The following is a 27621-nucleotide window of genomic DNA, read 5'->3' on the forward strand; positions in this document are numbered from 1 at the left end:
CTCCTCATTACAGGTCATGCAAACTTCACGACACGTTTTAAATCAAGATGCATACGAATACGTGAGATTTCAGGTTCTCACGGCGGCGAATTTGAAAATGACTGTATTCTTAGATTCCAACGTTTTAGAGATGCTTAAGGCTTCCGTAGGCTTTCTCAGGAAGCTGGCAGTACTCTCAGTTGGTCATCAGATCCGCAGAACTTTCTTACGCATTTCTCCGATGCGAACCTACGGTGGGGTCTGGCGGAATCTGGAGGCTCTGTGTTAGTGCGACTGACAGGAATCTCGTTTCAGACGCCGTGAAGGCGTTTTGGCATTCATTCCCGTGAACTTCAACGGGCCTTACTACGCTAGTAGCACAATACACGGCTGTTAATGGAAGACGCAGCGGGCACGGCAACTAATTCAGATCTCTATAAACATCGGCGGTGCCACCCAGAAGCACGACGTTCTACATCACGTAGCGCCTGGCACAGAAGGTCGATGCCAGTCGAGCTAGATATTGCGCGCGGCGAAGCAATTACATTCGTTCGAGAATGTAGGAATACAAACCTATTTGTTTACTTGCTTGTTCTCAAATTTTCCGGGACTGTTCGGTGTTAAGAAAGTGCAGCAGTCGTTCGCGTGTCGTGTTTCATTTATTCGTTAAAAATTATGCTTCCCCCACTCTTAACGACTACAAATTGCTAGCAACAAAAACTGAAGCCTGTGATCCGATGAAGTAGAACATATTTTCCATAAAACGTCTTTGCTAGTTTTCATATCTCACTTGTCTGATGTCCATTATATTATAGCAGAGATTATCGAACTACAGCCTCGAAGAAATACGCAGTAAGTTCCTCCGAAACATTGGTACGTACCTATTAAGTCCACACGGGGTTACAACCCAGAACATCCACATCGACATCTCAAGACGCGATTACAATTTGTTTTATCAGCGCTGGTCTTCGCTTTAGAGATGTGTCGATGATAATCATTACAACGACTACGTTGTGGAGGACCCAACCCCTCACCACCAGCAATTAGCGTACCTGGTTTACAATCAAATGAACACGTGCAACAGGGGGCGTCTCGTCTGTTAATTAATCAGCGATAATTACGAATACTGACACAAAAAAATTTCGCGTGTCTCTAACCCTTTAAAGCTCAGTGGTAACTATATCAACCACATGACGTAACATCAATAAGTCTGCACTTTGTCCACAGAGATTCGTACGATTCTCAGATTAAACAGCGATTATTTCCATAAACATCAATAACCGTGTACATCTGTGTTTTCTTTGCGGTACGGGCTGAATTATTACATATTATTTCGATGCTTCGAAGGGTTAATCTGCAAATTTGCCAATCAATAAACTCCGAAAATCTTGCATTTTGAAACACAATTCTCGCGACGACAGTTTTCATTCATAACATAATTTTCTGTGAGTTGATGCTGAGCTGTCACTGTAGATGTCACTTGTCTTGTTGGACAATATCTGATAAAAATAAAATAACAAGCAATTTATTTCGTTCCATTATTCTGGCCTTTGTGCATAAACCATTAGAGAAGCATTATCCAGCCAAACGAGGACTTAAAAACTTCACTTAAACATGACATAACAATTTTAATGGGCACTGAAGCCGGGAAACTAGATAACCACTCAGTTACAAAATGCAAGCCGGGCCAAAGTTTGAAATATGTCAAGCTGCGTGGTACTGACTTGGGGAAAAAATTAGTCTTATATAATTAAATAGATTTTGTAAATTTGTAGCAATTTAAATAACAATTACTCCTTAAAATGAAAACTCTAAAATATGCTAATTTAATAAATTACCCTCTTTTCTCAGAGGCAACCCAATCATCAGCTAAACTGTTATCATAATCGCCGGTCTTTTAATTTCAGTTCAGTCACATCCCCGTCTGCCAGTGCAACTCGCTTCGGCCACATTCCGTACAAAATTTTAGTCGGAAAACCCAAGGGAAGAGAATTTTTTCACATAAGCGTCAACGGGATAATATTAAAACGAATCTCAAACAAGAACCAACCGGCTCGGGCTAGGATCTGCGACGACTCTCGTGAACTGAGTAACAGAACTTCGGGCTCTTACCCAGCTTTTGCATCTGCTACAGTCGTGACGTAATTTAAATAATTATCCAAGCACATGCTTGGTGAGACTGAGGAAAACACAAATACCCTTAGCACAATCGGCCTCTGAGCCGAGATTTGAACCCAGGACGTCCCGAATGTAAACCAGGCGTGCCAACCAACCAACCGACAGACGCCGAGACTTCTTGGCGCGACCGCCTCAAAAGTTCGATTGGATTGCGCTTAAGTAGTCAATGATCTTGAGTTTTCGAGGGGCTGTTGCTGACCACGCCCAAGCAAGGGGCGGGGGGGGGGGGGGCTCACCCATTTTATTGATCTGAATGGCAAGCAGGGCCGACACAACCCCACGCGCAGCTCCGCAAACTTTTAAAGAAGGCAAACGCATTATTTTGAAGAAACTTCTCTTCAAAATAAATCGATTTCTCCCTGCATTCCTCTATTCACAGGAGACACAAAGGAGAACCCTGAGAGGTTCCGTAATGTATCTGGCATTCTGATGCCCGTGCAACTAAATCCGGTTGACACGGCAACCATTTCGTGCAGGGAAGTCAAACGTCCTCTGATCACGACGTACCAGCCAATCTCAAAGAACATTTAGCCATGAAGAACGCTCAGAAAATCCTAGTGTGGAAAATTGATTTCAGACTATACTCAATTTGAACATATCGTAAGCTTACAGATGCGTCCTTTAACAGAGGATTAATCAAGTTTTCCAAAAATTCCCACGCATGTCACCGATTTGCACCCGCGCTGAGTTCTGACCTTGAACGCCTGCCACCTCAACTGTCCTGTCAGGTCCCGGGTCTGAATCTCAGCTCGGAGTTGTGGTTATTCGCGGAATTTCTCACAAATGTTGGGGCAGTAATTTAAAATAAGCCAGGGCCCATAATTAACTAATTTCATGGAGTACAATGCTTCCTGTTAAATAACCAGTCGCTCAGATGGTCAATAATTCCCTCGTACGCAACATCATTCTCCTTTCGAAGAAATTACTCTGACCCTTGTGAACCTGAAAACCTATGATGTAATATTTTAAGCTCGTTTTTTTCTTCTTCAAATTTTCATTCCGTTCAAATTTAACCAAAGTTCTGTAATGAAATTAATAATAAAAGCAAAGCAGTGTTTGTCCCTCTGAATGAAAACGTGGAGAAAAGTCTTAACCTCGGTACCAGATGCAGATGAGTGAGTACATTAACGCTCCGGCCGCTTATTCCCAGGGGAAAATACCCTGGCACCCTCTAGACAGGAGATCTGACGAAGGTACGAATTAACAGACGAACGCTACGTGCAAGGAAGCCATGACACCTTCACTCAATAACTTTATAATAAAGCTCAGCCTCCGTTCACATCTGTTTAATTTTTAAGGACGTGACGCAACATGATTAATGTTCCAGCAAATGACTAAGCATCATCTAGTACGCAGAAGAATAACGCACATAAATTTTCATTTAGTCTGATGGGTTAATCCCTCACTTTTTACTAAGGGGTAAAAGACGGGAGACGCTGACTCACGGTGACTCATTTAGAAACGTTGCGATTTAAAGCTACGATACCGGAATCGTTTCGAAACTATTGACACTGCTGCTTCGTTGGATAAACGACGTTAAACAAACAAATAATCACGAATCACCACTCACTCATATGACTCACAAAAGTTAATTAAATTCAAATTTGATATCGCGTGTCGTATTTTAATACTGCTGATCGAATTTCCACGAAATCAAAAGTTGATGTAAAACAATTATAATAATAACCATGGTCTGAAACAAGAGATGTTTATCAAATTTGCTTTAGAATGCGCCATTAGGAAGGCCTAAGAAAAACACGTAGGACTGAAACTGAATGGGACACATGAGCTTGTGGTCTATTCTGATGATCTATTCTGTTGGGAGGATGACATAAATGCCATGAACAAAGACGCAGAGGCTAGTAAGAAAGTTGTTCCAGAAGTAAACACAGAGAAAAGTAAGTGATATGTTGATGTCTCGTCACCAGAAAGCAGGCGAAGATCGCTAAAGGATCCTTTGAAACTGCGCCAAAGTTCGGATATTTGGGAGCGACAGTAACGAATCAAAATTTGATTCATGAGGCAACGAAGGGCGGACTGAATTCGGGTGACGCTTTCTACCGGTCAGTTCAGAATCTTCTGTCCCCTCGTCCGCCGTCTAAAAACGTAGAGATTAAAATATAGAAAGTTTTGTGTGGGTCTGAAACTTGGTATCCGCAGACTGAGGGTGTTTGAGAACAGGGTGCTGGGGAGAATATCTGGACCCAAGAGGGATGAATTACTAGGAGGCTGGAGAAAGTTTCATAACGAGGAGATTCAAAAGTTGTACTCCTCGCCAAATACAACTAGACAGATGAAGTCAAGGAGGATGAGATGGGCAGGGCATGTAGCCCGCATGGCAGAGAAGAGAAATGCATGCAGGATTTTGGTGGGCAAACCAGAAGGAAAGAGACCACTAGGAAGACGGAGACGTAGATGTGAGGATTATATTATAATAGATCTGAGATAAATAGGATGGGGTGGTATGGACTGGATTCATCTGGCTCTGGATAGGGACTCGTGGCGGGCTCTTGTGAACGCGGTAATGAACCTTCGGGTTCAATAAAATGTTGGGAACTTCTTGAGTGACTGAGCGACTGTTGGCTTTTCAGGAAGGACTCGGCTCCATGGAGATCGTAAGTAAGATTAGTTTATGTGACGGAACAGTGTTATCTGTTAAGCTACTCAGTTAGTTGCCTCGTTCAATGAGATAGCAACCGTTCAGCTCCGCTCTCCAGTGACATGTCGAACTACATGAAAAGCCAGCCGCAACGCATCACAGCTGTTGCTATGGGAACAGGCCTCGTTTGTCACCGTCAAAACGGTCCCACGTACAGCGTCGCAACACAAGAATCGTAAAATTGTTCACTCGACTTGGCTGCCTTCACCATTTTCAACTAAATTTTAAAAATAGAAATAAAACTCCTTGGATTACATAAAAACAGGTCTTCTTTGAAAAGAAAGCATAGCTCATCCATTATATTTTGCATACAATTACACTGCATTCATCATTGTTGATCCGTTACAAAAATACAGCGTTGTGATTCAACGATGTTTTATCAACTGCAGATGTCAAATCAGTCTAATATAATGGAACGGCAATAATATAAATAGTCAGCAGATAAGGATTTGGAAGGAGGAGGGCGTGGTCTATTTCAAGACTGTACTCTGGGGATCATATAAAAAAGCTAACGAAAATATAATAAAATTTCAGCGTGATATCCGACATGACCGAGGTTCAAACCTGCTACCTTCCGGTTAGAAGTCTACAGCGTCGTAAAACATAAATCAACACATGTAATAAAGGAACAATAAGTTGGAATAGAAAACATTTTAATTGGTAAGATGTCAGGTTCTCACGGCGACGATGATGAGGCAGCAATCAATCACCTCTGAAACATCAATTAGTGTCTACGAGACAACACGGTGCAACATCCCAGAAGACAGCCATCTACATTTAAACTTGTGTTCGGTTTGAATTCATGTAAAATTTTCATATCATTACAGTGAGATCTTAAAATGTTACAGTCCCAGCTAACTTCGTACACACGTCACATTAAAGTTGGCCCTGGTGCTTAATTGAGCACCACGTCATGATGACAAATGCCGTAATGGAGGTTACCTTCACTCTCACTTTACATATGCACTAACGGGAGTGGTCAGCTTTAAACAATATGCATTGTGGAAAATATGAAACTTATTATGGTCTTCTGTTGCGACGACATATGGGTGAAGTTATTCCTGTTCTCAACTAATCACGAAGATTTGTCTAAATCGATATATTGAAATGTTACCCAATACCAACATCTCAAATTCTTAATTTAAACAAAACGGAAACATTATTGTGTTGCTATGACCGTCTACCATAACCTAACACTGGAAGTTTCAGTTTGGCTGCACTGTACCAACAATGACGAATGACATAAAAATATTGTCTGGAACAGATTAAAATATTAAGTATGACTGTACTCACCGATCTCAGGAACAGTTGCTTCATTGTTGACAACTTGATCCTTTTTCGTTTCGTTCTGTAGCTGATCTTTTGCTTTTCCTGTTGTGTTGCTGTCTTCAACAGGTTGCACCGCCTCTTTACTTGTGTTGCAACCCATTTCGTAACCTCGTTCTTCACCACTTAAACACAACAGTCGTTTGCAAATTCACGAACACGTAACATGCAAGTAGTGTTTGTATAAACAGGGAAATGTACCTTGCACCGTGTTGTAGCGAACAGTTCATATACACCAAGACGAACACGTATTTTTGAACAGCTCTGCTTTCAAGTTGTCTACGTCTATGAAAATGTTCAGTCTTGTTCTATAATATATGGCTTATTCTTTGGCACTACAGTACCACAGAGAAAAACACATTTACACTTCTGGAATCATATTAATCACAAGCTGATTCACTTATACCCAAAACACATTCTAACCTTGATTCTTTTCAGTAATTATGAGCAAGTTTGTTACATTAGACCTGTCTTCTCAAACACTTTACTTTTCAGGTTTTGTAGTGAATTGTACCAACTCTCACTTTAAAGACACGGACATTCACAAATAATGGCTTCCTAACCTTTTGGTCTGAACTAGCACAAACACCGTTTAAGACATTCGACACATACGAATGTTACCCCATCGATCAGACCAGCACCAACACGTAAAGCGCCTGTGGTTACCAGTTACAAATATTCACGAAAAAACACATCTATAATGTACAACTGCTATAAACAACGAATTTCTCCTATCACTAAATCGGCGGAGCAAATACTTCTCTCTAGCTTGATGTCAAAGATACTGATAACGCGTGGATGAACACGGGCAGTGTTTCGTCAAACTAAGGGCCTGCAGATGGCGGTGGTGATGTTGATACCTCATCCCCCGGCTAGCAGACGAGTTACTGAACTTGGAACTTCGCAATCGGTGGCATGGTTCCTCTCTCTCTGTCATGAGCGCATGGACTGACTCTGGAAAGGATTGCATATATCGTTCAATCAAACTTCACAGTATTACCTATTCCAAAAACATTCATTGACAAGCGTCGGAAAAGCGAGCATAAAGTTACTGCTGTACGTTAACCTCATTTATGCTCAAGTTTATTTTTAAATACCGTGGGAGTGCCTGTCTTAAAATAGGTTATGTTTACTCATGTAGAAGTACCACATCTTCGAAGAAAACTGTGGTTGTTCAGACGATAAAGTACATTGCAACCATAATATAGTATGTCGAGCTGTGTTTTCATCACCAACCGCACATTCTGAATAAAAAGCGCTAACTTCATGTTCCAGAACGTATTTTTTGACGTGAATAATACTAGCGGGGCCATGCGCAGTGATGTCTCTTCATGAGCTCGATATGTGCCTACCACCGTACACGCGCCGGGACGCCCCATGCGCCAGACGCTCACGGGAGCCGACAGGACGTCGTCTGCATTTAAATCCTACGGACAGATGTACGCAGAATACTATAACGGTAGTCTTTCGAGTCTTGCTCGGTAAAGCTACATTAACGGCTGTGAATAGTCAACGGATGTAAATTGAAATAGTTGACATGCTGCTCAACAGATGTAGTAGCAAATCAAAATAAATTGAAATTCCAAATGGTACCTTACATTCTTGTACTACGTCACTTGTCAAAATCTGTTATGGCAGTTATTATTTTATAGTAACTGGGAATAACTTTAATGACAAATACAGACAACTTTCCATATTCTGGATTTAACACTGATCACTCCTTTTTGGGTTATAGTTAAGTCAGTTCCAGTTCAAACCATACCAAAAAATGTAAAGTAGTAGTACATTCGTTTTGTCAACAGACTTATGTAACATAACAATGGCATCCTGTCTGACAAAGGCTTCTATTCCACTTATTATAGTTCAAATACTACATTTTGGATCCCACACAATTATTGTGAACATGCCTACTGACAAGCTTTGAAATATAATACCCATAACTACAACACCTATTGCTAGCAGCATCCCTAGGGTTTGTCTAGTTCCACAAACTCTAAACCCTGTGATCCTGTTTGGGACTCTACTAATCTCTACAATCCATGATATTTGAGCAGTAAATAGAAGGAACTCAATCATCAAACACATCTCTAAATCCAGTCGGATTATCTACCGTTTTTCTTAAATTGAACATTTGACATTTGTTATGCGTCCTTTGAACATCATAAATGAAACAAACACAATTAAGATATAGTTTTATTCGGAAGTCACTTGACAGATCTGGCTGCTTTGCGACTGGTACTCACTGGATATGAGGTTGAACGAGTCCCAGAACTGGCCTGAACATGGTGATGAGAAAAGTCCATGCCCCTGCCAAGAATCAAAATTAGATCATCCAACCCATGACAAAGTTCACTGAATCAGTTATCATTTTCATTTCTAAGTCCTTTGAATTTGATGTTAATGATCATTGCTCAACTGTCATCCCATCGACCCTTTGAGCAGTTTCTCAAACTCTATTTTTAAAATGCATTGGGGAAAAAAAAACACTGATCTCACCAATGCACAGAAATATCTATTTTTAATATTGTCACAGGTTTGGTATACTGAAGTACCGACATTATTATTTGCAAATAATCTCAGCTATGCTGAAAAAAAATAACAAAATGCGGAGTTTCGTAATCTGTACACTATACCAAATGCTATTTGGATGACCAAACCAAGAAGGATGAGATGAGCAGGGTATGTAGCTTGCATGGGAGAAATGAGAAACTCTTTCAAAATTTTTATTGGAATGCCTATAGGGAAGAGACCAGTTGAAAAATTCAGGCATCGATTGGAAAATAAAGTTAAAATGGACCTTAGACTGGGATAATCTGACTCAGGATATGGACTAGTAGCAGGATCTAATGAATAAGGTAAACATAAACAAATAAATGGCAGATGGAAATTCCACCATGCACAAACATTATTATCTACTGTAAGACATGTGACTAACCTAGAAAGGAGCAATTGTGTATGAATCAAAACTACCGTCAAAAAGCAATTTCATGAAATTAATGAATACTATACGTGATAGTATCTAGTTTCAGACAGCACGATGGCGCAACAAAAATACTCTTCTGAATTTAAGTGTTTCTTCTAATAACTGAATATCAGAATAAACTAATTTCGACAAACTATGGCGTACAATGGAAAGGAATAACATTAGTGTACAGCCAAATTTAGTTTAAATTAATGTGAGTTTAAGTGACACCAGTACGCAGAAGAACGGAAGCTTGTTCAACAAAATGAGGACAATAAAAATGTAAATACATGACGTCATATTAGTGATTCAACGAGCTTATTACTTCGTCCTTCAATTGATTCTATCAGAGTTAGTATACTTTATATAGTTTTTTATAATGTGTATAATATTCATTATTACGCCTTTAGTGCAATACACATGGAAATAGCACTTAATGTTAACGTATATAACAATAATGAAGTGATAAAAGAATGATACAATGGATTCATACAGATACAATATAAATATATTACAGTACTTATTTACAACAAAACTGTCGACCGTTTATATAAAAACCAACACATTTTATCAAGGCCTTCATTAATTAAGGATCATTGTCCTTAGGTTTCTGTATAAAACTTTGGGTTTGTGGGAAGAGCGATGTTGGAATTCTGTAGATGATCCAATGATTCTGAAAACAATACAGTCGTCATCTTCATGGTGAAATTTTTAAGAAGCTTATTCCAGTCACCATCTACAGCCTGTCCTATATAAGGCATCCTAAGTCCTCAATACACATTCACCCAGAAGATGGCAATTGCAGTGTTTGCCGAAACATTGGAAAATCTGCAACATTCAGCATGGCTCGTCACCAAAAGCCAAAGTTATATATTAATTAAAGATGATTATACATATTGAAGGCCTAACAATCTTCTAAAAAGGGATAATTTTATATGCATGGTAATACAATATACTAAAAATGAAACTTTTATTACAAACTAACTCCATCAACCAAATGTTCAAGAAAATTTGTGGTTACTGGTATGGCTTCAAATGCCAAAACTTCCTGAAGGCATAATGGAATCATCTGAAATAAAATTGTGAATTACTTGAGCAAAGCAGACGTCAAACAAAATATTTCTGAATACAGAAATTCACTCTCCCATTTTCAATGATCCAACTTTAAAATCATCAGACTTTCGGCGGCAGCGTCATCATCACAGTACAGAAGATGGAGACTCCCGTGTAAATTCGACCCACAAGTTTGAGAATGAAAAATAAAATCAATTCAGTGTTCGGAAAATTTGAACTACATTCACTGACACAACAGTGAAACAGATACAATGAATCAAATCCTTATCTGACGCACACATAAGCTACGCACTCTGCTCTTTCTACGTTCTACATACAGCGATTATTACCTTAATCAAGAAGGCACTAACTTCCTGGGGTCGTGACATATGTAAGTGAATATTACATATCTGATGTACTCCATTTATACGCTTCCTCTTCAACTGCTTTACGTGAACTCTGTCGTTCAAACCACTGCTTTTCATAGCCATTCGAACGATCAACACCATCCCACCTGTGGCCTGGTGGAATATGAAATCGATTCGGTGGGAAGGAACCTTGGTATTTTGGTTTACCTGAAACACGACAAATAAATATTATGACACAACAGATTTTCTGTAATTTCAAATATACTTTTATTTACCTTAGGAGAATCACGACAAATCACTTATATTCTTTTAAAATATATAAATGGTAGACTTCAGGGGTGTGAGAAGAACAGAATAACTCACTTTTTGTTGTCTCTGCTGTCTTTTTGCTGCGTATATATTCCAACATGGGATCTCCTTCAACTTCCTGGTTACGTAAATGCTGGTCCAAGTCTTTATCGTCTGCATAGCGTGCTAAAGGCTTTGACATCTCATGAAGGGCCTGCTGCAACTTCTCCCCCTGCTCCTCTGCTTGTTTCAACCTGCAACACAAATGCATGACAATGACGTCCTGTGCCTGTGATGTTCTTCCTGAATGATGCGAAGAGTCTAAATAATGCTTCACAACCGCTATGTCGAAAGATACAACATAAAGACTGTATTTATTATGACAGCTTTATTACATAAAGTAAAATGCTGTAAAATCCAAAAATTAGGGTAAGTAATGAAACCCTGAGATGGTTCTCTTCTGGGACGTTGCATATACCAGATAATAATTATGTTCACACACACACACACACACACACACACATATATTTTTTTCCTTAAATGCATAAACTGAGAGAAAATTACCTTGTGTGGTGGGAAGGTACATCTCTAGAACTACTCAATGTATTTTGACCCAATTTAGTACACTAATGAGATTTGCCCTAAGTGCTCTTAATCTCACAATTCCTGAATTACATGAACCAAAAATCAAAGTTCAAACCTATTTCTTAAAACAAAGGCGTCTGTACATAACACAACATACAAATTTCAATAACTTTTAATTAAATATGTTTCACTGTAGTGCATATTTAATAAAGCATAACTGAAAATAATTAAGACCTCTATGCAGTGCCAACAATATGATTTATGATTCAGTACGATGAACGTACACTGCTAAACAGCTCTGTCAACACAAGATTGTTTCTGCAATAAATAAACAAGAAGACAGATGAGGAATGCAAAATAGGAAAGAATGTATTTAGAAAACATTTTACTTGAAACTTAAGATAAGTAGCCAAACCCAAGAAACACAGACGTGATACAATCTGCCACCAAGTCATCTTCCCCACTTCATTATCTGCTGCCTCTGTTAAGCACTTTCATGAGTATCCAACTTTTGTAAACGACCTACGTTGCACTCAACAAACCTTTATAGGAACAACTCAAAACACTGCATTCAACCTAACCTATCCTACATGCTGGTTATCCACTAGAATGATCAAAGCAGTCACATGCTTGAATAAGAGATCCTTCATTTCAGATAATTCACAGTTTACATTAATTCAAATTTGTTTCCCAATAAAAATTTAACATGAGCTCAAACTATCACAAACATAACCTAACAGCTGTACTGCATGTGTAATACATACCCTTTACCCCATCTTGAATATTTTTCTTTGTATTGTTTCAGTTTTTCATCTTCGTCTTGTTTCCGTTCTGCTTCCTCTTCCAAGTTCCGGCGTTTGCCAGTCGCACGATCTCTTAAGACGACTGCAGCTCCTCGCCCAGATACATCATCACCCATCTATAAATGATGAAGCAACATTTGAAGCAAATGAAAAATAACATTACAACACTCAGAATAGAGCAGAATGGTCATAACTATTATGTGAGATATGTGTGGGGACGTGTAATGACCATATCCACTAAGAGTATATTTAATTTTGAAGGTTTATGACGATGGTGCGTTGTTGAAACAAACAACTTTCTGGACATTATCCACCATCCCCAGATTTAATAAAACACGATGTTTCGAAGACTAGAACCCATCTCCGTCTTCAGGTAACACCTACTCTGTTGGGCTCAATCAATAAGGCTAGTCCCTATCTCTGGACAACACCGATAGTGAAAGTCAGGGCATAAAAGCTAAGCGGGATAACACCTATCCGTGAGACACAAGGAAGAAGAATCACTCCCCAAAATTACATATCCAAGACTCAAGAAGGGAACATGAATTCCGAAATAATCACCCAAACGCATCATCCCCTAATGCCTTGCAACAGAAGCAGGAAGATGGCAAACTATAAAAGCAAATGTTGACAAATGTCATTTTTATAGAAATCAAGGCACCATATTTATTTACCTACAATGTAAGCATCATAAAGTTATAGTAATACTAACCTCAGTAAACAACTCATCCTCTCTTCGTCTGAAATCAGATAACTCTTGTCTCAGTTCTCCAGCAGCTTGTAAACCAGCTCTTTTACCATCCAATGTCTTCTCCATTCTGCCTTTCGTTTTGTCACTTCTGTCTTGGTGTCCATATTTGTCTTCAATTCTCCCTCTCCCATCATAATCGCTCCTCTTAGTTGAAGGTGACGCTGCATTCCTCGACATTTTAGAAACCCTTTGAGGTGAATTACCTGAACTGTTCCTTGAATGTGCAAGAACCTTTGATTTTCTGGGTGGTAAATCTGGTGAGCTTCGATGTCTGTATTTCCTGTATGGTGACTCACTTCTATCGCGATGTATTGATGGTGAAACAAATTCTGTTATGACCGAAAGGTCTTTATTTGTCTTATCAGATTTTTTAAAGTCTCCTTGCTTTGATTTTATTGCAAATGATCCAATCCGTTCATTTGTATGAGATTCTTCAGGATGATTGGCATCACTGTTCCTTGATGTTTTGAAAGACGACAATGTTCTTGAACTATCTTTGGAAGGCAAACCATGTCTTGGGGTTTTCCTAGGTGGCGATACATCTGAATCACTACATCTTCTCTGATCTCTATTGATTTTACTGCCATGCTTCCTTGAATTTCTCGGAGGAGTGTCGTCGTATTCTTCTGATCTCCTGGGTTTTCTTGGTGGTGAAGTATCAAAGTCATTCTGCATTCTAGATTTCCTTGGTGGTGATAAATTATGATACTTGTTTTTTCTAGAGGGTGATCCACCATATTTTGTTTTTCTCAGAGTTGAAACAGGTTTCTCTGAATCATGATTATATTTTCTAGTAAGAGGTAGCTCAGCATTACGTTTATTCTTCCTGACAGGTGAGAGCTCCCTTTTACTCTTTTCTTTTCTTTGTGGAGACACTTCTAACTTGCTTCTCTTGAGAGATGCTGGACTGTGTCTATTTTTCCTTGAAGGTGAAGAATCAGAATCTGTTTCTCTACCATCTTTTTTAGGCAGTAACACACCCAAACCTCTCTGTGCCTGTAGCTTTCTTGTTGGAGAAACATCTGAATCACTACGTACCCTAGACCTCCTAGGTGGTGTTATATCTAAGTCACCTTCACATTTCCTTACAGGTGAATAATCTGAATTCAGATGTTTACTAGATGTCTTTTTAATTTCTCTAGAAGAATCAAGTCCTCTCTCCTGAACCAAATCTGACTTTCCATGATTCTTTGAAGGCAATGATGTAACAATCTTATTATTCCCATATTCTAAAGCAGTTACTCTAATATCTTCAATACCAAATTCATCAGACATTACTTTCCACCTCCTGGAACCACGAAATTCTTCAAGTGTTCGCATATCATCTGGACGTTCATCAATAATCCCTGCTATCTGTGGTCCATCTTCTGCCAAGTGATACAAATCTAATTCATCATCGTCAAGTGGTCGCATATTCTTCAAATCTATGTCATCATCCACTACACGAAACCTTTAGGAAACAAATATTTTCTTTTAGGAATGGTGCCTTTTGAGTAAAATGGAAATTAACATTATATAATTGTACCGTACATATAAATATGATTTCCTGGACATTAGCATATGTGAATGGAAATATTTAAAAATTGTTCGTATACAGTTTCGTTATTTTTATAGTTTGGTTTGTTAGTGCTAATATGTCACAAACAAACTTTCAAAACATAACCTCGCTACGTATACAAATCTACCATACCCACTCCTACACATTTCAAATACATTACCTTTCGTGTACAGCTTTCTGAAGCTTCTTTTTCTTCCTTTTCTTTTTATCGTCGGTATTAGACGATAAATACTTCTTCAAATAATCCTTCTGGCTTAATTGAGTTACTGCCATCGTTATATCTGTTAAAATTGTAAACACCAACTTCCTCGTGGTATTCCGTCATTAATTTTGGCGATTATTCTCCTGTGAAATGAATATAGAATCTCGGGTCATTTATGAAGGTGAATGAAAGATAATTAATTTAAAGTGTAAGCTTTTAGTTTCCGAACATTAAACTGCTTCCACACATGTCACTTTTAATTACGAAAATAATTTTACACATGACAAATATGAAAACATGTCAAGGTAAGCAAATTTCTTTCAATCATAAATTCAGGGATATTCAATAAGTTGGTTCGACTGTTAGCGAAACGGAAATAAAATATTTCTGAACAGTCTTTCCGGCTGCTGTGCAGAACTGTAATATAATTATTAACATAACCTTTATGTACTTATTCGGTCCATTATAATCGGGCAGAGCAGTAAAACAGAAACATATGCATAATGAGTTTCTCTGGAAAAAAAGGCGTGGATAAGGCTTTTGCCATGTTAAGAACACTTCCTCGTGTTTGTTTGGCAAACGTCCGAAGAAATCCAGGAACACGAATAAAGGTAACGTAGAGAAACGAAATTATTAGACTGACCTGCTCAAATTATCCCACATGACCAAATTCTCTGAACCACGCACTATGTGAAAATCAATTTTATGTGCCCATAAAATTGTTGTACAAATTCCAGTGCCTTAGCACCACTATCTGCATTGTCATTACTTCACTGGGACAGAATTTCAGCTATACTTAATGCTATGCAACTTAAAATCTCTACATTCCTAATTTTACAGTATCTTAACTAAAATTAATTCACTACAGTAGTTTGGTTAAGTGATACTGGAAATGGCATGTAATAAGTCTCCAGTAATGGCACGACTGAAACCCATATGTTATCAGATCTCTCTGGCCATACATGAGAAATCAAGACTTTTAGATTTCTTGGGTCGTTTCCAAAACTGACATATTTTGTAAATTTTTCCCAGTTGATTGGCATTTACCGACTCATTCTGAAAATCATGACTGGAAAATTCTTTCATTTCAATGAAGGTAGGCAACTCCTGTGTATTTCGCAAGAAACCTTGTATTATTAATATTTGAAGTTATGCTTTCTTTTCTGTTTAGCCAACCAGAGGCCGCGCACAGCATGGAGGTGACAAGCATGGTGCTGGTAACAAGGGATCTGGGCAACGACAAAATTATATGCGTCTTGGCTATGAAACTGGAAATAACCCATTTTACTTGCGTTTCACATACGAGCCATATTACAAGGGGCATCAGTAAGTATTTTCATACTATACTGTAATATTCGAGCCTAGATCTCTCACAATTATGAATGAGAGATGGTTACTAATAAGTCTCTCCAGTCTTGCATAATCACTACTTCCTAAATCAATCATTCATGTTCACAGACCTGTAGCATTATGCAGTTAGTTGTATTATGCGTGTTCTGTGGAATTATGTCATGACACATTTTCTTTTATTTAGCTTACGACGGGAATACCCACCCCTCTCTTTACTACAGCTTCAGAAAATGATTGATACAGATCGTCTGGATATCTCACAACCTCTAGATTTGTCAGTCATTTGCAACACTGGATTATATAAAATAGATCCTCATCACAAACATTTTGGCATTCAATTAACAGATGAGGTAAGCCATTAATTATATTTGAGATACTGGATCTGTATAAGGGCATTCTTCTTTCCTAGACATGGAGTAAAATATTAATCTAACAAAAAATGAGTTTGAATGGTGAGATTCAAATAAGGTACATCCTGAACATACATAAAGTTTTATGAATGCCCCAACATGCCTGGTGGGACAACTTTAATATGCATGATTCAAAGCTGATATTTGCTAGGTCACTGAATTTTGAACTTACTACTCTATACAGAGTCTGCATATTTATGTAAGCTGCTGTATGCATGTTTTTGTGCAGGGTGCAAATATTTTCAAAGCAAAAGTGAATATAGAAGTGCAGTGGGCATCAGAACCAGTGATTGCGGCAATCGAGAGAAATGGTGGTGTCATTACTACAGCGTATTTTGATGTTCACAGTCTGTGGGCTATAATCAATCCTGAGGGATTTTTCAAGAAAGGTATGTAGCAGGTGTGAAATATAGGGTCTCCAGACTGTGTATTAAGGAGCTGTCAATAGTCATCTCCATTATGTTGCAGGTATGAATGAATGAATGTATTGCTGCTAAGCTATTCCACACATTTAACCAGAAGTTATTTTTCCTTGTATTTCACCACATATTGGACAAGTTTCAAAACCTTAATAGAATCTGAATTTTGTATTATGTACATTTTTTTTAATTTTTGGCCACTTAAAAGAATATTGAAGTAGACGACAATTTATATGTGACCAATACGAACAGATTAAATTCACCTAACACCTTAATAGTAATTCATTGGTGTGTGAAAATTTATATGCAGAGTCCAGTTAAAACACAATGGATTGAATGAGGTGTGCTATGTCAGTGTTACCAAGGCAGTTGATATACAATTTGTTGGCTGTTTTGTGAGTATACTGGGGTATCAGAACTTGGCCACCACACTCCACAAAACAGTAATTCACCTTCTTAATGTAATAAAGTAACACACTGATTCTACAGGAGAGGCAATTCCACGCCGCATGGTGCCACCACAGGATGCAATAGAGTATTACACAAACCCTGTTAATCGTGGTTACCTGGCAGATCCTGAGAAGATATCCTGGGAGCGCCTGGTGTTAGCACAAAAATATGGTTATCAGTTACCTGTACTGGAAAATGATCCTGATTATGCTATGCTGACCCAAAGGAAGGATCCAAGGCAGATATTTCTAGGACTTGAACCTGGCTGGGTCGTCAATCTCCGAGATCGTTGTATCCTCAAACCCACAGATGAACAGCTCAAAGAATTTTATCGTTCATAGCCTAGGACCAAAGTAACTTTCATTAATGCAATGAAGATAATCAAATAATGTAATATATATATCTCAGCTCATGTAAAACGTTTCAATGAGATGTGATTACAAACATTGGTTACACAATTGTGGCACTCAGAAATAAAGGCTGATCTTACAAAAACTGTTTCCTGATTATTTTCCTTTAAATGTGCACCTGATGAAGGGACAGCTACCTGTATATAAGTCCTGATTATCCAAAGTGCAAATTCAGCAAATGTATAATTGCTGCTGGAATCATACATAACAACCGCCTCCCATACACACAGCCATTTCTGTCAAAAGTCTGTGCTCAAATGGTCAAGTTGGAAATCAAGGGCATAAACACCACCAACCTGTAATTCTAAAATTAGAATGAAAATAACGACATGAATATCTACTAGTCACTAAATTCAGTTATCGCTTAGATCTGAACTATTAAACATATTACGGTGTAGACCCAAACTGTAATCGACAAAACGTTCAAAATTACTTGTTTCAGCACTGCCGCGTTAACGCAAAGTTTGTCAGGGAATTCCTGTGCATTTGGGATATTCATTCAACATATTGGCTACAATGAAATACTACCAACGTGATAAATGTGTTGGAGTCACAAATCATTTCTGCTGCTTTAGTTGTCGATACTGTGATAATAGTAAACAGTATGGTAGGTGTTAAAATCTAACCTGTATGCATTTGTAGAACTTACACATATCGTACTGTAAGTGTTATCCCTCTAACTTTCGCTCGAAAGTAAGAAAAGTATTTTAATTAAACATACACTGAGATTCTTAATGTGACTTTTAGACTATTAGCTTTTCGCGTATTAATTGTTGACTACAGCAGTAGTTTTCATCCTAACCTCGCAGTAAGTTGAACGTCATTTAGTTAAAATTAACGTGGAGAAATTTTATAATTTAGGCTTTAACGGGCATAAGAGTAGGAAGGGTGGTGTTTAACTGCTGTTGTATTTATGTCTTTCAGAGACAATTCAGGACAGAAAAATCAAATTTGGTGCAAAGCTACTGGGGTTTGGACGTTAAGAATGCATGAAGCTGCACCTTCACGCCTTTATTTTTAGTACTGAAACGCTGTTCTGTCAAGTTCAGAGATTATTCAATTGCCAAGATATGTAAATAAAATTGCCAACAACTTACTCTGTTTTACACCAACATTTAATTTGGTACTGTTAACAGAAATGGGTCGACATCATGCTGAGAAGTCCAGGGGAGACTCAGGTCATTCATCAAAATATTATTCTGAACACAAAAGTAACCATGACAGAATAAAGTCAAACAGGCATAAAGATAGAGAACTGAAGCACCACAAGAGGAACAAATACGAGTCCGACTCAGATTCAGATGATAGCACTGAGAAGCAGCGACGAAGAGATTTAAAAGAGAGAGATGAATTTGCTGATAGGCTTAAAAAGAAAGATAAAGAGAAGACACGAAATGTTGCTCAGCCATCAGGTTCAGGTGAGTACCCTCCCATTTTTGAAATTGACCATTAAGATACAGAGTATACAAACCAAAAAGTGTGAGTCTTAAAATGTGGATGACCTCAATTGCACTTCAGAGAAGCGAGTTTATGAAGAAGCAGCCAAACGACTGAAACTTGAAGCAGAGGATCGTTCAAAAATCATTCCAAAGTTGCGAATAGAATCAAGACAAAAGTACTTGAAGAAAAGGACGGAAGATAAAGTAGCAGAATTGGAGGCAGACATCATTGATGATGAATATCTATTTCAGGAGCAAGAGTAAATATATCCAATAAAATACTATAATTTTAATTTTATAAAATAGGAATTTGATCAGTGCAGATTTACCAATTCTTAGTACTGTTTTCATTCTTTCTAATCTAGACTGACCGAAAAAGAGTATAAGGAACGGGAACACAAGAAGACGCTATTTCAATTGGCAAAGGAACATGAGAAAGCACGTGAACTTGAGAAGGTTCAACGTTACCATATGCCAGATGCCAAAAAGGTACTGTGTTCAGAAATATATCATGTTAATATATTTTGTTAGCAGAAAACTATACATATTATAATTCCTATGAATTTCCCAGTTGGAGGGTGCTGCCTTCTTGGTTCTTGCATTTCAACAAAGTTGGATAAAACCACAAAAGGGTATGAATTCCTTACCATGTCATGTAATATTAGTTAATAAGTATTTCTAAATGGTTAACCCACTGACAAACTGTTTGACCTAAAACAGATACAAGAAGTTTTTCCCACACGTCAGGCAAAAATGGCATACATTAAAATATGAATTATTTTCTGCTCAAAAGACCTGTATAAAATTTAATGACCTGAATGAGTGGGAGCCCTCCAGCTGTCAAAACATAACCATTTTCCACATTAACCTAACCTACAGTGTAATAGTAGGCAGTACGATTGGGGGGGCTCTTCTTCTCAATGCTGTAGGATTGTACAAAGCAGCAGAACCAGTCAACACCAGTGTCACCATATTATCTGTTCCAGGACCAGGCTGATGAAAAGTATGTGGAAGTTGATGAGCGTGAGAAAGTTCCACATTATGAACAACAAAAGTGGGAGGAGGAACAGATGTCATCGGCTGTGTTCCGATTTGGCGCTCGTGATAAGGCAGAGAAAAATCGTGAGAGGGGCCAAGAGTACGAACTGGTCTTGGATGACGAGATTGAATTTATTCAGGCTTTGAGGATGCCTGGCACCAGGACAGACCGAGAGGTATGCTGTGAACAGAATATTTAGTCTACAACATGGCTGACTTTACTATCACTATGATTCGTGGGTTGTGTTGTTAAAAGAAACTGTACGTGTCATCTCTTGACAAACTCAATGAGCACACAGAACCATGTTGCCTGCTCACTGTGTTACAACAGATATTAACATCAAACAAATGAGTAGTTTACCTGCATCGTGTTGCACACTGGTGCTACTGTATAGAAAACTACATGATCCTCAACACTTTGTTACCACGGATTGCATAGTGTCTGCAAGTCCGTACTAGATGGATTGCAAGTTTTTATATGATAATGGTACTAAGTATATGTATATAAAAAAAAACTGTATGGCAGCGAACAATGCGAGGAAAGTAGGTTGGAGAGGAAGTGGCCACAATTTACTCCAAGGTATTGCACTTGTCTTGAAACTGAAGCTAATTACAAAAACCCTCAGCAAATTCCCAGATGGAGACTTGAACTGGGTTGTATACTACAGCTTCCAATCCCTCTAAGTTTTTGTTTCTGAATTATGTTTGAACCATGTGTTCAGTTTTTGGTGGGTATTCATAATTTGGGTACATTTACGTGCAAAAGTAAACATACATAATTATTTATACAATGCCTGTCCTCACACGTATTGGAATCTTTTTCTCTATGCAGGATGATGATAAACCAAAACTAACAGAAACAGAGGAGAAAAAATTCAGTCTGCAAGAAACAAGAAGAAGTTTACCCATATTTCCTTTTAGAAATGATCTGATACAGGCAATCAAAGATCATCAGGTTAGTCACTCTTACAGTAGTAAGATAAGGTTCAGTACTGTGGTAAGTAGCTCTGAAGTGTTACTTATAGGAATTGTTAGTAATTCAGGGTGCATAATTTAAAAAATTATATAACTGTGTACTATATGATGATGATGATGTCTGTGTTACATCTACTGTCCAGTCTACACAGCACCAAAACCAAGATGATCATCCTTACCAATGTGAAAACCTCAAATCTCAAAGTGAACTGCAACTATGTGTATGAGAACTGTGGGTTGTGGAACATGCCTATTGGACAAATGGTGTAAAGGCTGTTGGTTAAGTACGATTTGAGGTTTTCATGGCAGTGAATCTGAAGACGGCTGTCCTCTGGGTTGCTGCACTATGTAGTCTGGTCTACAAGCCTACATGGCACAACAAACCAGAAGACAGCCATCTTCTACCATTGGTTAAGGTATGAAATCTTCTGAATTGCATCATACAGAGTAAGATCAAGAGCAGGGAAATTTATTTTGATAAGGGAAGGGCAGGGAAATCCTTCTGTAACAGCCAACTTCCTCTTATAGGTCCTGATCATAGAAGGGGAGACAGGATCTGGGAAAACAACTCAGATTCCACAGTACTTATATGAAGGTGGATTTACACATAACAGTAAAAAGATTGGCTGTACGCAACCACGTCGAGTGGCAGCCATGAGCGTGGCAGCTCGTGTTGCCCAGGAGATGGGAGTTAAACTGGGTAATGAGGTAAGAGTCCAATGCCAGTCTTGTGTAAAAATCCTAAAGGCTTCTTTCTCTCACGTCTTACCTTTCTTATTTCTACAGTACAAGGACCCTTCGGTCTTCAAATTATGAGTTCACTTTTTGCTGAAAAGTGTAGTACAAAAGTTTGGTTTCTGTTTCGCCCATTGTATCGCGATTTACCATGAATGTTGTCTTTAAGATTACTGAACACCCAATTTAATGTGAAAATTAAGTGGGGTGAGAAACTGGGAAATAATCACATATCGGATTCTGCGAAGTGGGTCGCATCCAACTTGATCAGCCAGCGGCTTTTTGGAGAAGTTCAGCAGTACAGTATGCAGGTTACTGCATGTGCTGCTCTAAGTACTTTTCAAGACATAAGTCTGTTGTTATTTTTTGCAGGTTGGGTATAGCATCAGATTTGAGGACTGCACATCCGAGCGTACAGTCATCAAGTATATGACTGATGGAACACTTCACAGAGAATTTCTTTCAGAGCCTGATCTGCAGTCTTACAGGTATGCTGAAAGACAGCCAGGGCATAACAGAGTTTCAATACAGCTACAATCAAGAGTACTGAAAAATTGCAGTATGGTTGTTTCTAAAATGTATACATTTTAAGATATTTAAAGATACTTACTGTGTTATACTGATACTTGGTTAAGCAGTATGTAGCCTCATTCAGGCATGTCTGAAAAAAGAAAGGAAAACTATATTATTTTCTTTTCCAGAATAGTTAATGTGATGAATTGGGTGAACATTATGCACAATGAAAGAAATTCCTTGAATATGATGAAAGGCATATATATAATAAATACGGGAATGGGAGGAGTTACACTGTTTCATGTTAATTCATTGGTAACATAATGTCTTTCTTGCAGTGTAATGATCATTGATGAAGCTCATGAAAGGACTCTGCACACCGACATCTTATTTGGACTTGTTAAGGACATCACCAGGTTCAGACCTGACCTTAAACTTCTCATCTCAAGTGCCACACTTGATGCACAGAAATTCTCAGATTTCTTTGATGAAGCACCTATATTTAGAATACCAGGTATATAAGACATTCTTTATAAAAATCCAAGCCCCCCCCCCCCCCATAACTTACCAAGGCACCTAGGAAAAGTCAATATTTTTATATTTAACCACATTTAAGATAAGTTTTCCTCCTCCATACTTTAACGCCTAAACGTCAAATCACCTGAAATTCACGTTCAAAGAAAATACTCTTCCAATGTCAATATGTGATACGCAGGATTTCAAGTTTTAATAGCGATGTGAGTTTGGATTGTCGCACCATGTAGTCTTTATATTGGATACCAATGTTTAAGAGAAACGCAGGCCTCCAACTTCATTTCATCCCTGAAGAGGCAGTACGTTCCTCTGAAATGTTTGTACCTGCATGGGTCCACACTCAACCCAGAAGACCACCATGGACATCTTCAGAGCTTGTGGTTAATTTGTTCTCTTTCATTTAGGACGTCGTTACCCTGTTGACATTTACTACACAAAGGCCCCAGAAGCAGATTATATTGATGCTTGTGTGGTATCAGTACTTCAGATTCATGCAACTCAACCACTGGGAGATATCTTAGTTTTCCTTACTGGTCAGGAAGAGATTGAGACTTGTCAAGAGTTGTTGCAGGAACGGTCACGCCGTCTTGGCTCTAAGATAAGGGAGCTGATAATTCTGCCTGTTTATTCCAATTTGCCGAGTGACATGCAGGCGCGTATCTTTCAGCCGACTCCACCCAATGCAAGAAAAGTAAGTGCAAGGTGGTTCAGTTTTATTATACGATTGTCACATTTAAATAATTTTTGTACTTTAATTCAAAACCTTTGTTCATTTACCTTATGAAACTGGTACATCTTAAGCGCCCTTTGTCTTACTTCCCTGTATAACGTAGAGGTTCATTTGAAGGTGATATTTCTGTAGTGTTACGTGTAGCAGGAACTGTTTTAATAATGGACTTACACATATGTTTTGGTGTCTCTTTCAGGTGGTGCTGGCAACTAATATTGCAGAGACATCCTTAACCATAGATAACATCATTTATGTGATAGATCCAGGATTTTGCAAACAGAATAATTTCAACTCACGTACGGGCATGGAGTCCCTTATAGTTGTGCCAATCTCAAAGGTATTTTTTTTTGATGCAGTGATATTCTGTATTATTCAAAGTAAGACAGGTCGGAAAATCAGAATACACAATGATTTTATTTAATCAAAAATGATTTTGCTGTTTTTGGAAATTTCTTTTACGTAGAGCCAGTGTAAGTGGTTTTGTTTTATGATCATTTATAATCTGTCAGTAAGTATCCACTGATTAGTTAAAAACATTAATACGAACTTAAAATATTGTATAAAAATCTTAAACCATACCCTTTCACAGCTGTTGTCGATAGTTAGTCATATGCGTGAAGCACTGCATTTTCATATCTTCTTATTTATGAATACTGAATGAATTTTGGAAACATTCTGCCTCCCAGGCCTCCGCGAACCAACGAGCAGGGCGAGCAGGTCGTGTTGCTGCAGGCAAGTGCTTCCGTCTCTACACAGCCTGGGCATACAAACATGAATTAGAAGATAACACGGTTCCAGAGATTCAGCGCATTAATTTGGGCAATGCTGTGCTGACGTTAAAGGCTCTAGGAATTGATGATCTGGTTCATTTTGATTTTTTAGACCCTCCACCTCATGAGACACTGGTGAGAAAATTATTCCAGCACTGATCTGTGTTAATGTTGTGATGACGATGATGTATGTGTCACTATTATGAAGGAAATTGGCCAGAATAATAAATTCATGTGAACCTCAGAAGAGATAAGGTGTTATTCAGATCATGAGGTCTGCTAGCATACTTCTCTTCCACTATTTATAATTGATAGTGTCAGGAATATAATGGACTCATGCTTTAATTGAATGGTTTCAGATCATAAGAGGGGGATAATATGTTCCAGATGCTCCATATGCAGTATTAGAAAATCAGACTGCAGAAAGAAATAAAATAAACTAATTGCTCCTAACATTATGCAGAATCTCAAAGTTGAGATACAGTTGTTGCTTTTTAAAAAATAATACTGCTAAGATTAATAAAATTTTAAGATTTGAATATTTGTATTTAACAGTACTCCTGAAGAACTGCTTAATATTGGCCTTGTAGAAGGGAATGTGGAAGATCATTTTATATCAGGTACTATGAAGCTGTTACGTTTTGTTTCATGGCAGGTGTTGGCGTTAGAGCAGTTATATGCTCTTGGGGCACTGAACCATCACGGAGAACTTACAAAATTGGGCCGTAGAATGGCTGAATTTCCTGTTGATCCTATGATGGCAAAAATGATACTTGCTTCAGAAAAGTAAGCCATTTCACATGCACATTTAACAGTGTTTGGTTTGTATCTAGCACTAATTTATCACAACCACATAAAAATTCCAACGAAACCAACATATGTATGTTATCCTCATATACTGAGTGTGACATTGATTGCAGTTTGTCAAATTTTCCTGAATGTTTGTGTACCATTTCTGAACTGTGCAAAAACAGACAAAAATGTTTAATCAGGTGTTTTCTGTGATTGCAGGTACAAGTGCTCTGAAGATATTCTAACTATTGCTGCAATGCTGTCTGTCAATGGTGCAATTTTCTACAGACCCAAGGACAAAATTATCCATGCTGACGCTGCAAGACGTGGCTTTTTTACCTCGGGTGGCGATCACCTCATGCTGCTTAATGTTTACACACGCTGGGCTGACTCTGAATTCTCCACACAGTGGTGCTACGAAAATTTCTTGCAGCATCGCTCTCTCAAACGTGCACGTGATGTACGCGACCAGTTGGCGGGGCTCATGGCGCGTGTCGAGATAGATCTGGTTTCAGGAGCAGGTGACACTGTCGGTATCAGAAAGGTAATATGTACTGAAACACACAGCACTGTACCTGAGATTCTTACATCCTGCCTGATTTAAACTTCTTTTTTTTTTCCCTGTACAATGGTCATATTTTCGTACAATAAAATTATAATGCAAACACTAACCACATTGAGTTAAACGACAGGAAGAATGCTATGTATTTTAAATAAAGTAACAGTAATATTAATGTCTAAAATCTTACTTACTCATATTGGTATTGTATTTGCCAACTCAAGGAACTTCTATCCACATTTTGTTCTTGAATTTCAGTGCAAATATAATACCAAAGATAATCAAAATTATCGCCCAGTTTCATTTCTTGAAGTGCACTTGTCTTCAGATGTATTATTTTATATATTAAGTCTGTAATAGCGAAGTACAAGGAAGCAGTCCTTGAGATGAAAATACTCATTCAGCTACTCAAGATATTCCCTGCCTTTTATAGAACTTGAAATTTCATTACCATAAGATGTGAAGTTCTCATAGAGATGAAGATGTTTATCTTGGTCTTCTGGGTTTCAACACCATGTAGACTTATAGGTAGATACCAATGTTTTGGAGGAATGCTGCCTCCATCTTCAGGGCTAGACTAGGGGAATTGGCCAACCAGAGATGAGGAATGAGGAGGAGACAATCTGGGCCAGGGGAGGAATGAAGTGGCCTTTTAAGGGGCCAGGGAGGAGACGGGATCAAAACGAAGTTTAATCTATTGTGGATAGAGAAGAGATCAAGGAGGGGACTTCATGAATCCAAGGCTACATAAATGGAAGACAGTGTTATCTGAGGGACAAAGAAAGGAGGAGAGCTGAAAGTGAATGGGTGGATCAAGAGGGGAGAAACCAATATTTATGTAGGTGCTGAAACGTGAAAACATTTGGTATGACAGTGTACCAGTGCACAGTGAACAAAACTAAAAAAGATGAGTCACCTGACAATGAATATTATTGTACATAAGCAGACCCTTTTTATAGAAACTAGTACTTGGTTTTCCTGTTTCCTTATTAAATTACTTTACGGGGCCTTTTTTCATCTCTGCAGGCCATCACAGCTGGATACTTCTATCATGTGGCTAGACTGTCTAAAGGTGGTCAGTACAAAACAGCCAAACATCAACAAACAGTGATGATACATCCGAACAGCAGTATGTTTGAAGATCTGCCTCGCTGGGTGATATATCATGAACTTGTGTTCACCACCAAGGAGTTCATGCGACAGGTGAGGGTGGCTGTGACTGCTGTAGTTTTGGGTGATTAAATGGTTAGCCTTCCCGTCTGGTGGCAGTAAAACCATAAAGATGACTGTGTTGGGTTTTCTTTTTCAGGTGACAGAGATTGAAAGTAAATGGCTACTTGAAGTGGCGCCGCATTACTACAAACCTCGTGAGCTAGAGGATTCGACAAATAAAAAGATGCCCAAGATGACAGGAAAGTCTAAAGCAGAACTAGGAATTCACTGACTGTCATTAAACAAAGTTCACAGGTGAAACACCAAGTGTCTTTATGGTGCATCACAAATAAAAACATTATTGTATTTTCACTTTGTAAATATTATCTTCCCACGTCTAAAAGTCACACTTACGCTTTTTTGTCTTAGAGGAAGAGGTAACTACCATCCTACTTTTCTTTCTCGTCATAGAAAGTCATTGTTCTTCCAACTATTCAAACATCTTCCTCATTTTGTACCAAAAGAGAAGCTTTCTGTGCTTTGGTACTGTGTAAACTCATCAGTAGGTGACAACAGTTTGGAAAATCATACTGTCTCTGCCTTCAGGGCTGAACAGTGACTTTCTAAAATATT

General features: G+C 38.4%; 4 protein-coding genes across 11 annotated transcripts in view; 2 read left to right on the plus strand and 2 right to left on the minus strand.

Annotated features, from left to right (window-relative positions):
- The window catches only part of igl (IQ calmodulin-binding domain containing protein igloo), a 68065-nt gene extending 61145 nt beyond the window's left edge, over window positions 1-6920 (minus strand). For both annotated transcript variants that reach the window (XM_022085028.2, XM_087352571.1), the window contains exon 1: window positions 6110-6920. In XM_022085028.2, the coding sequence (XP_021940720.1) occupies window positions 6110-6245 (136 nt within the window). In that variant the 5' untranslated portion in view covers window positions 6246-6920. The remainder of the gene's footprint in view (window positions 1-6109) is intronic.
- A 1401-nt stretch (window positions 6921-8321) lies between these two features.
- On the minus strand, window positions 8322-15000 carry LOC110840177 (uncharacterized). 3 transcript variants are annotated; one of them, XR_002546794.2, is made up of 6 exons: window positions 14671-15000; window positions 12914-14402; window positions 12163-12317; window positions 10889-11067; window positions 10508-10732; window positions 8322-8449 (listed from the first exon to the last, which is right to left on the minus strand). XR_002546794.2 is itself a non-coding variant. In XM_022085021.2 (5 exons), exons 1-5 carry the CDS (start codon window positions 14781-14783, stop codon window positions 10560-10562), a joined length of 2109 nt encoding a protein of 702 aa, XP_021940713.1. In that variant the 5' UTR covers window positions 14784-15000; the 3' UTR covers window positions 8635-10559. The 3 variants fall into 3 exon arrangements, 1 of the variants encoding a protein (XP_021940713.1); XR_002546793.2 differs by lacking the exon at window positions 8322-8449 and adding an exon at window positions 8635-10173; XM_022085021.2 differs by lacking the exon at window positions 8322-8449 and having other exon boundaries at window positions 8635-10732.
- Window positions 15001-15089: 89 nt separating this feature from the next.
- On the plus strand, window positions 15090-17836 carry mRpL15 (mitochondrial ribosomal protein L15). Its single transcript, XM_022085027.2, has 5 exons — window positions 15090-15323; window positions 15884-16038; window positions 16247-16412; window positions 16702-16861; window positions 17381-17836. Exons 1-5 carry the CDS (start codon window positions 15216-15218, stop codon window positions 17680-17682), a joined length of 891 nt encoding a protein of 296 aa, XP_021940719.1. The 5' UTR covers window positions 15090-15215; the 3' UTR covers window positions 17683-17836.
- A 431-nt stretch (window positions 17837-18267) lies between these two features.
- l(2)37Cb (DEAH-box helicase 16 lethal (2) 37Cb) lies at window positions 18268-27360 on the plus strand. 5 transcript variants are annotated; one of them, XM_087352563.1, is made up of 16 exons: window positions 18268-18358; window positions 18888-19169; window positions 19270-19450; window positions 19556-19679; window positions 20177-20404; window positions 21061-21183; window positions 21732-21911; window positions 22311-22426; window positions 22790-22965; window positions 23390-23676; window positions 23912-24052; window positions 24402-24620; window positions 25141-25271; window positions 25497-25821; window positions 26863-27039; window positions 27146-27360. In XM_087352563.1, exons 1-16 carry the CDS (start codon window positions 18268-18270, stop codon window positions 27278-27280), a joined length of 2916 nt encoding a protein of 971 aa, XP_087208689.1. In that variant the 3' UTR covers window positions 27281-27360. The 5 variants fall into 5 exon arrangements, with proteins under 5 accessions (XP_087208689.1, XP_087208691.1, XP_087208690.1 ...); XM_087352565.1 differs by having other exon boundaries at window positions 18316-18412; XM_087352564.1 differs by having other exon boundaries at window positions 18322-18453.
- Window positions 27361-27621: the final 261 nt, after the last annotated feature.

The sequence above is a fragment of the Zootermopsis nevadensis genome, unplaced genomic scaffold (genome assembly GCF_977971745.1).
Source record: "Zootermopsis nevadensis isolate Lab colony 2312 unplaced genomic scaffold, Znev_1.0 Znev_ptg000021l, whole genome shotgun sequence".
NCBI lineage: Eukaryota > Metazoa > Arthropoda > Insecta > Blattodea > Termopsidae > Zootermopsis > Zootermopsis nevadensis.

What these genes read in the sequence shown, in the direction of transcription:
- LOC110840177 (XM_022085021.2), bottom strand. Translation starts at nt 14,783, where the DNA reads ATGGCAGTAACTCAATTAAGCCAGAAGGATTATTTGAAGAAGTATTTA. An exon ending in AGGATGAGTTGTTTACTGAG is followed by an intron (nt 12,318 to 12,913) that starts GTTAGTATTACT and finishes CATCATTTATAG; the next exon opens with ATGGGTGATGATGTATCTGG. An exon ending in GACAGCAGAGACAACAAAAA is followed by an intron (nt 10,733 to 10,888) that starts GTGAGTTATTCT and finishes GTCGTGTTTCAG; the next exon opens with GTAAACCAAAATACCAAGGT.
- mRpL15 (XM_022085027.2), top strand. Translation starts at nt 15,216, where the DNA reads ATGAGTTTCTCTGGAAAAAAAGGCGTGGATAAGGCTTTTGCCATGTTA. An exon ending in ATCCAGGAACACGAATAAAG is followed by an intron (nt 15,324 to 15,883) that starts GTAACGTAGAGA and finishes TTTTCTGTTTAG; the next exon opens with CCAACCAGAGGCCGCGCACA. An exon ending in CCATATTACAAGGGGCATCA is followed by an intron (nt 16,039 to 16,246) that starts GTAAGTATTTTC and finishes TCTTTTATTTAG; the next exon opens with CTTACGACGGGAATACCCAC.